This window comes from Lissotriton vulgaris, chromosome 1_1, assembly GCF_964263255.1.
Source record: "Lissotriton vulgaris chromosome 1_1, aLisVul1.2, whole genome shotgun sequence".
Lineage (NCBI taxonomy): Eukaryota > Metazoa > Chordata > Amphibia > Caudata > Salamandridae > Lissotriton > Lissotriton vulgaris.
In genome coordinates this window covers 56,494,144-56,502,775 of record NC_141685.1, presented here as the reverse complement: position 1 = coordinate 56,502,775, position 8,632 = coordinate 56,494,144, and the positions used below count along the sequence as shown (strand labels likewise).

Here is an 8,632-nt window from a genome sequence, read left to right as displayed (position 1 = left end):
ATTCTCCATGTTTGAAACAACCGGATTTACTTTCTTTTCTGACCTGTGCTTGGCCCCAGGACACTCTTTGGAGTAGCTGTACACATTACGAGTCGCTTCACCATCATGATATGGCTAGAGCAGTGCTTCGCTATCGAAACTGGCAACAGACCAGCATTCAGTGCTCTAGGTGTATTGCAAACTCTTTCTAGCCAAACCACAGGCACCAGGGAAAAGCACAACAAAGTGGAGCCTAACAACTGAAGGCTAAAGGAAAGCGGAGTTCTGCTCTCTGAAATACAGAGTAGTTCCCCAATTTACACCTACCGGAACGAAGATTAAGCTTTACCCACAAGCATGTGAAGCCATTATCCAATCTAAAGATGCAATCACCCACAAGGAAGCCTTAACTGATATTGTGAATGTGGCAGGTATTTAGTGAGTCTTGTATTTTATTGTTAAATCGGAAATCAAGCGTCCACAATATCAAACACATACAGGGAATGTGAAAATAACGCAAGTAGTTTATTAACTATGCTGACCCTTCAGGAAACACGGTCAGGAGAAAAATCGTGCAATTCCACTGAATATGTCAAGAACTTTAGCAAATTAGAAACCATAAAAGAGCATCAGCGAATACAAACAGGGGAAAAACCATACCATTGCAATGAATGTATAAAGAGCTTCAGTCGGTTATCACATCTCCAAACACATCAGCGAACACACACAGGGGAAAAACCATACCATTGCAATGAATGCGTAGAGAGCTTCAGTCAAATTTCAAACCTCCGCTCACATCAGAGAATACACACAGGGGAAAAACCATACCATTGCAGTGAATGTGTGAAGAGCTTCAGTCAGTTATCACACCTCCAAAGACATCAGCGAATACACACAGGGGAAAAACAATACCTTTGCAATGAATGTGTAAAGAGCTTCAGTCAGTTATCACACCTCCAAATACATCAGCGAATACACACAGGGGAAAAACCATACCGTTGCAGTGAATGTGTAAAGAGCTTAAAACACATTTCACAGCTCCACACACATCAGAGAATACACACAGGGGAAGAACCATACCAGTGCAGTGAATGTGTAAAGAGCTTCAGTCAGTTAACAGACCTCCGGAGACATCAGCGAATACACACAGGGGAAAAACCATTCCAGTGCAGTGAATGTGTAAAGAGCTTCAGTCGGTTATCAAACCTCCACACACATCAGAGAATACACACAGGGGAAAAACCATACCATTGCAAGGAATGTGTAAAGAGCTTCAAACACATTTCACAGCTCCACACACATCAGAGAATACACACAGGGGAAGAACCATACCAGTGCAGTGAATGTGTAAAGAGCTTCAGTCAGTTAACAGACCTCCGGAGACATCAGCGAATACACACAGGGGAAAAACCATTCCAGTGCAGTGAATGTGTAAAGAGCTTCAGTCGGTTATCAAACCTCCACACACATCAGAGAATACACACAGGGGAAAAACCATACCATTGCAGTGAATGTGTAAAGAGCTTCAGTCAAATTTCAAACCTCCGCTCACATCAGAGAATACACACAGGGGAAAAACCATACCATTGCAGTGAATGTGTGAAGAGCTTCAGTCAGTTATCACACCTCCAAAGACATCAGAGAATACACACAGGGGAAAAACCATACCATTGCAAGGAATGTGTAAAGAGCTTCAAACACATTTCACAGCTCCACACACATCAGAGAATACACACAGGGGAAGAACCATACCAGTGCAGTGAATGTGTAATGAGCTTAAGTCAGTTAACAGACCTCCGGAGACATCAGCGAATACACACAGGGGAAAAACCATTCCAGTGCAGTGAATGTGTAAAGAGCTTCAGTCGGTTATCAAACCTCCACACACATCAGAGAATACACACAGGGGAAAAACCATACCATTGCAAGGAATGTGTAAAGAGCTTTAGTTCGTCAACAGACCTCCGGAGACATCAGCGAATACACACAGGGGAAAAACCATACCAGTGCAGTGAATGTGTAAAGAGCTTCAGTCGGTTATCAAACCTCCACACACATCAGAGAATACACACAGGGGAAAAACCATACCATTGCAAGGAATGTGTAAAGAGCTTTAGTTCGTCAACAGACCTCCGGAGACATCAGCGAATACACACAGGGGAAAAACCTTACCATTGCAATGAATGTGTAAAGAGCTTTAGTTCGTCAACAGACCTCCGGAGACATCAGCGAACACACACTGGGGAAAAACCTTACCATTGCAATGAATGTGGCAGTAGTTTTACTTACTCTTCAGCATTAAGAAATCATCAGCGAGATCACAAAGGGGAAACAAATCTTTTAAATGCCATGAATGTTTGAAAAGCTAAAGTCCATTATCAATCCTAAACAGGCATCATCGAACACACGCAGAAGAAAAGCCTTCAAGTGCAATGAATGTGTGAAGAAATGTAGTCAATTATCAAGCCTATATAGACATCAGCTTGCACTCACTCTGTAAATACCGTACAACTGTAGTGAGTGTAGAAGTACCTTTAGGAAATCTTTTGCATTAAGGATTCATCAGTTAATGCACACAGAGAAAAATCCTTTCAGGTGCAGTGAATGTGTGAATATCTTCTGTCAGTTATTAAACCTACGGATACATCAACTAACACACACAGAGTAAAAAAGAGCATTGCAATGAATGTCAGAAGTGATTTTGTCAATTGAAAACACACCTGGGGTAAACCTTACAATTGCACTAAAAGTGTGACGAGCTTTTGTCAATTTCTGATCCTACATAGCCTCAGCGAACACACACCTTTGTTTAACTCACTTAGAAATAATCCTAGAGATGCAGTGAATTCAAAAAGAACTTAAGAACAATAACAATAATATTGACTCATCTGAGGACATAGACAGGAGCAGAACAGTGCAGTTAGGGATGAATATGATTCTGCCTGCACACATTGCTATATTAGCATAAGTGAGTTAGTTGCGAAAACGCCATTTTGCTGCTTTTGCACATGACACTACATGTCTCTGTTTTTATAAAGACAAACTGCTAGCTTTTCCTTCACATGAGAACGGTCTGTTTTTCATATCTCTAGACTCACACTGTGACCTCAAGTCTGCACAAAGTGTTCAAGGTTAAAATAACAATGTATGCTGTTGATGCAGGTTGATTGGCCCACGCTCTAGACACAACACAAACACAGCTGCTCATTTCTGAATCTCAGGTGCTTTTCATATTACACTGCATGCATGAGACTAGCACTTGGAAAAAACCTTTCAATCGAGAAAGAGCTGTGCTGATCTGGGATGTGATTCACTTCACCTGACTTTGGAGGTATGGGGTTCCCGGTTTTAACCTAGAGATCTTGTATTATTATAATACCTAGCTCCTAGCAAGGGGAGGGTGGTACACAAGGCGCTATAGACCTGGTTCCACTATGATCATATTATAATATATATTATAATATGATTTCTCCCTTTGTATTTTATGGAATTGTAACAATGTTGATTGTATTGATTTTATGCATCTTTTTACTTATGTTAGCAAAGATACTGCATCTTAGAGCACGTAGTTGAAATAAACATTTTAAACTATACTGTGTCTCTGATTGCTCACGTTGTGGACATTTAAGAGAATAAAAACAAAAGAGTGTTCTTGATTCCCACTATTCCTGAGAGGTCCCAAAGTCGCTTGTTCATTGGTAGCTTTGCTGTAGTACAGAGAATGAATGAGACACTGTTGCTAGTCGGATAGGGGTTCTGGGCACTGAGGTGGATTTTTGGTACACCACAATACACTGAGGTCCTGGTTTCCTGCGCATAGTTCTGTGCATGAGCAGAATTCCCGCTACATGGCGCCCAAAGTCTTGATTAGTGCTTGTATCTGTCCTCAATACCCTCAACACCTTTTCCGGTTAGTGGGCGTGACGGATTAACCTACCTATACGAATGTGTTATAGGTTAATTCAAGCATGAGATTTATAAAAAAGGTTCACATTTTGAATTACTACCCTTTTTTGTTGTACTGCAATTTATATAAATTGTTTTTCTTCTCTATGTCCTCATGGGTGATATTGACATAGCTCAGCATAGTTGGGCAGCGCTCCGGCGTCATCTGGCGCAGTTTGGAGTACCAGACAATGGTATGTCTGTTAGCTTTGTGGTGAGTGCTGATTCGGCATTCCCCTTTGAGATTTTCTACTCTTGGGTCACGTTTCCTGCAATAAATGCAGATGAGGATACGTTTCATACATATACTCACACTGCGATTCCTGTGAACTATACTCCATATAGGACACAAGAGATTCCAATTTCGGCATGACAGCATCGTGTTTGGTTTAATGGCACCCTCCCCCACACCGTAACTTCGGTTTGGTTAGGTCCCTTGTCAATTTCTGGGGACACTTGGCCAGTCTTCGCCGGGTTCACACCATATCAACGTTATCTCAACGTTATCTCAATGCCCCGATTGACGACTTGTGTCAAATTTATATCTCTTTTGTTGGGGGTACATAGGACTTAGGTTCAATATGTGTCTTGCAGCAGAACAAGTTTTAATACATTTTCTTTAAAAATGCCGACTCTGTAAGCGGCACAACGCGTGTGAATTTAAAAGCTACACGCAGTAAATAAGTCTTGTTATAATTTTAGGAGCCGTGCGATAAAGACAAGCTATCCCGGTTACACCTTTAAAGAAAAGAATCAAGTATGTACAGCCCACCTCATGTAGGAAGCCGTCCGTTTGGACTTAGACGTGTTGCTCAGGTCGGATACAAATGTATCGATCTTTTCTCTTGACACAGGGAGCATGTGCCCCTGCCAGGCTTGGTGATTGATGGTAATCAGGATATAGTAATTCAATCCAGTACCTACGCATTGACAAAGGTACGTTATTTAGCAAACTGGTGGCAACAAACGACGCTGGTGTTGGGTACACAAGATTATGGGTCCAATATTGTTACAATTTCTTTTATCAGAACCTGCTTTTGAAAACAGAAGCACAGGCGAACCACTTGCTGCTATTAAGACTCTGAGCCTGGAAAAGAGGTAGGAATGAGTAAGATTGTATCTTCTTCCTCCTCTCCGCTTCGTGTACATAAATGAGTGGAGAAACTCAAACTTTTTCCTTCTATCACAGGCAGTCAACATAAAGTGTCCTGTTTCACAGCTTGAGCCACTTCCTTGAATACAAAGATTCATAAAAAAGTTTGAGAGGCCAGGACATCAGAGACCAACAGGTACATATTTTAGATCGTTTAGTGCAATACCAGAAAGAATAGAGGCTTCAAGCTAGATAATTAAAACTTTATTGTTTTTCTGCATTTTACACAGAAAAGTGACAAAGCGCTGGTGACAGTCTGGGAACTGGTTTCCTCGGACTAGAAACGCGTCGGCACATCTGAGGGAGCAAACAATATCACTAAGCGTTTGAACTAGCTCTTGCTGGTTGTAAAAGTCATCCTTATTTTAGGACGTGCTCCTTCCTTTTGACTTTGTCTCTTCATTCTTTATGAATTCAGATTAACTTTTTTGAAAATTTAAATTGTTTGTGTTTGTATAGTGAATTTTTTGTGGAATGTATGATAATTGTGTTGGAATTTAAATGTATTGAATGTACAGTTTTTTCCCTTTTTGCGAAAATTTCAAAAGAAGAATGACATTTTTTTTCGAAATAGACAGGTATAAATAAATATACCGGGTCAAACTCAATAAGTTTGTGTTTCTCCGATGATCTGAAATAAGTTTTGGAAATTAATTGGGTGTAGACATATTCTTGTATTTTCTGGTTTTTGATTATCGACATTTAAATTCACATTGTCGTACATATGCGGTACAGAACACCCACAGTTCAGCTCTCGTTAACAGTCTAATGCGAAAAAGATTTAAGATCACACGAGATATTTCAAATGGCTTTTTTAGTCATAACCTGTCCTCCGTTAGTAGTCAATGGACAGCGTTCACTTGTGGCGGCAAACAAAAACAATTTAAAAGATTGGCCATGGCTATAAAAACAGCCCAGGTGTCTTTGCCACACGTGTCGTCTCTTTCTTAGATGGCATTGATCCTAATGCGTACTCGTACATTGATGATATTTATCTAATGGACGACGAATTATGGCCGCATCTGTGTCGCATTGACCGCATCATAGTTATGTTTGCGGACTTCGGTTATAAATTTATCTTTGCAAAGTCAGACATTGCGGAGTTCACAGTTTTGTTCCTGGGCTCAACAATGAAGGTAGAGGTCTTGCACCTCACTTCCTGCAGAAATGTGCAAGTTTATGGTCTCCTACAACTCTGAAAAAACTACAATCCTTGCTGGGATTTTTGAATTTCGGGCGTACTTATATTCCCGATTATGCCCAGCGTATCAAACCTCTATATGGTTTGATACAACCAACTTTTACCAAGTCATGCTGGCTGCCTGAAAATTCAGCTATTCTGCAATTTTTGCAGTCTGATCTTCTTGAATCTGAGTACTTATTGACTCATGATAACCACAATAACCTGGTAATAAGAATTGTGCCTGGTGCCGTGGGTTTCAGGTACTTGACGTTTAATGAAGGAGACACAGTGCCTACCGCTTATAAGTCACACTTGTACACTTCGGCTGAAAAGCGATTTTCTTCTGTCGAGAAAGTCTTGACAGCTGTACAGATGGCGATTCTAAAAGAGAGAGCTCAGTCACAAGGAAAACACATGTTGGTTGTTACACCTTATACTGCATTTGAAGCAGTGATGAAAGCCAGTGTACCAGATTTTTAAGTTTTATATCCTAATTGGATACAATGGGCAACTTCGTTGACATCTCCGGATGTCACATTTATCTTTGACCCCTCATTGCAAACTTCAGGAGTTCTTACAGCATGAGTTTGTTCATCCTGCTCCTCTGTTCATGCGCACGCTTGAGGATTACTATTGTATCATTAACACTGACTGTTCGGCGCAACCGGCGATAGGATCTAAGCATTCTTATTCAGTGGCCTGCGCAATCGTGGCTGGGACCATGGTGAATGGAGAATTCAAGTCCGATGTCGTGCACACGCAGACATTAGGTGACTGTACCGCCCAGTTGGCAGAGCTACGTGCTCTAGTGTTTGGGTTAGGGAGAATGAGGGGTAAAAGGTCCCAATCCCTTACTAGCCGTTTATTGAGCAATGGTCCCTCTTTTTTGTCAAGCTTGCCCTCGGCATGGGGAAACCCCTAACCCCCTATTATAGCAAAGTTTGAGAAAGGTGTGTCAGGGCAAGCTTTGTTTTTTATAGTCTATTATGGAAAAATTCCAATCGCACGAGACGACTCGTACCGGCATTACACCAAAATCAGGGAATCCCCATTTATCCACAGAAAAGAATGACCAGATATACTTCTTCAACCTGATTCGTAACGCCCTGAGGAAGCCCCAGGCCGGATGGCCATTTAAGGGGTAAAACCAGTGTTGGCTGTTCTCCTACGTACTATCACGACTATAGTAACACCTTTATTAAACAAAAAAATGAACCATTGTGTGATTGGAATTTTTCCATAATAGACTATAAAAAACAAAGCTTGCCCTGACACACCTTTCTCAAACTGTGCTCTAGTGCTTGCATTGAAGTTTGCTGACCCTCGTGTGACTACTTTAATTGTGAGTGACTCTTATTACTGTGTTCAGTCCTTCAATAAAAATGTATTATTTTGGACTCAGAATGACTATCGTGATTCCAAAGGTGGCTCAATTAAGCACAAGATGCTATGGGTTTGAGTCGCAGAAATGAAGAACGCCTGCCTCTCGTAAATGTAATTCATACTCTTGGTCACCAGCATGTAGGACTACACGCTGTTGGTAACAGTCTTGCTGGTGAAGCAGCAAAGACCACAGTAGCAACATATGTAGTAGCAGCAGTTACAAGGTCCAACAGTAAGAATGATGATGACATCTTGGCAGCTATAGCTGCTACAGAGATCGGTGATAATTGCCCTAAGGGTTTCCCTTCTAAATACGCTTATCATTTAAGTCCTGATAAAGTTCCCTATGTGAGAATTAACAACGTTGGTGACAGGCTGATTCCCGACGCGGACCGCAGGCTACCCTTGATAACAGTCGCTCACGAAGGCATAGCCTCGGTTCATGCCGATGTTTCAGCGTATGCCTCTATCTTACAGCAGCGTTACTGGTGGGGTGGATTGTATAAATAAACTTGTGAATATGTCCTTTCTTGTTTTGTATGTCAGCAGATTAAACCTTCAACTTCTGCACGGCAGCCACAAACTCAGCTGTATATATCTAATAGACCACTTGGTTGTGTTTATTTAGATCACTGCTGACCTTTTTCTGCTGATACTTGGTATAAGTATATCTTAGTTGCAGTGGATTCATGCACACGTTTTCTCTGCGGTGTACAAGTAAGCCATGGGGTCTTTGTGGGTGCAGGTGAAATTTTTGTCTCCATACCGGCCTGAGGGCAATCCTGTTGTGGAGCGAATGAACCGTGACTTAAAGCAATCTTTGGCAGCTAGGGTTTTAGGTACTACGTGCACTAAATATCTTCCTAGAAGATTTCTGGGTGGGCAGAACCCATACGAAATGCTCTTTGGCATAAAAATGTTTGTCCCGGACCTTGTTGGTCTAGACATGGCGGCGACAGCCGTACCCTTTGACGTAGATAATCATTCTG

General features: G+C 41.5%; 1 protein-coding gene across 2 annotated transcripts; it reads left to right on the top strand.

Moving 5' to 3' along the window:
- Positions 1 to 513: 513 nt before the first annotated feature.
- On the top strand, positions 514 to 2,608 carry LOC147737239 (uncharacterized). Of its 2 annotated transcripts, none has more exons than XM_086920250.1 (4): positions 514 to 839; positions 999 to 1,363; positions 1,532 to 2,015; positions 2,091 to 2,608. In XM_086920250.1, exons 1-4 carry the CDS (start codon positions 514 to 516, stop codon positions 2,338 to 2,340), a joined length of 1,425 nt encoding a protein of 474 aa, XP_086776376.1. In that variant the 3' UTR covers positions 2,341 to 2,608. The 2 variants fall into 2 exon arrangements, with proteins under 2 accessions (XP_086776376.1, XP_086776327.1); XM_086920201.1 differs by having other exon boundaries at positions 514 to 990; positions 1,147 to 1,531; positions 1,616 to 2,035; positions 2,120 to 2,608.
- Positions 2,609 to 8,632: the final 6,024 nt, after the last annotated feature.

Excerpts from the sequence above, each read along its gene's own strand:
- LOC147737239 (XM_086920201.1), top strand. The coding sequence starts at position 514 with ATGCTGACCCTTCAGGAAACACGGTCAGGAGAAAAATCGTGCAATTCC. Across the intron at positions 991-1,146 it reads CATACCGTTGCAGTGAATGT|TGCAGTGAATGTGTAAAGAG; the intron begins GTAAAGAGCTTA and ends AAACCATTCCAG. Across the intron at positions 1,532-1,615 it reads AATTTCAAACCTCCGCTCAC|ATCAGAGAATACACACAGGG; the intron begins ATCAGAGAATAC and ends ACCTCCAAAGAC.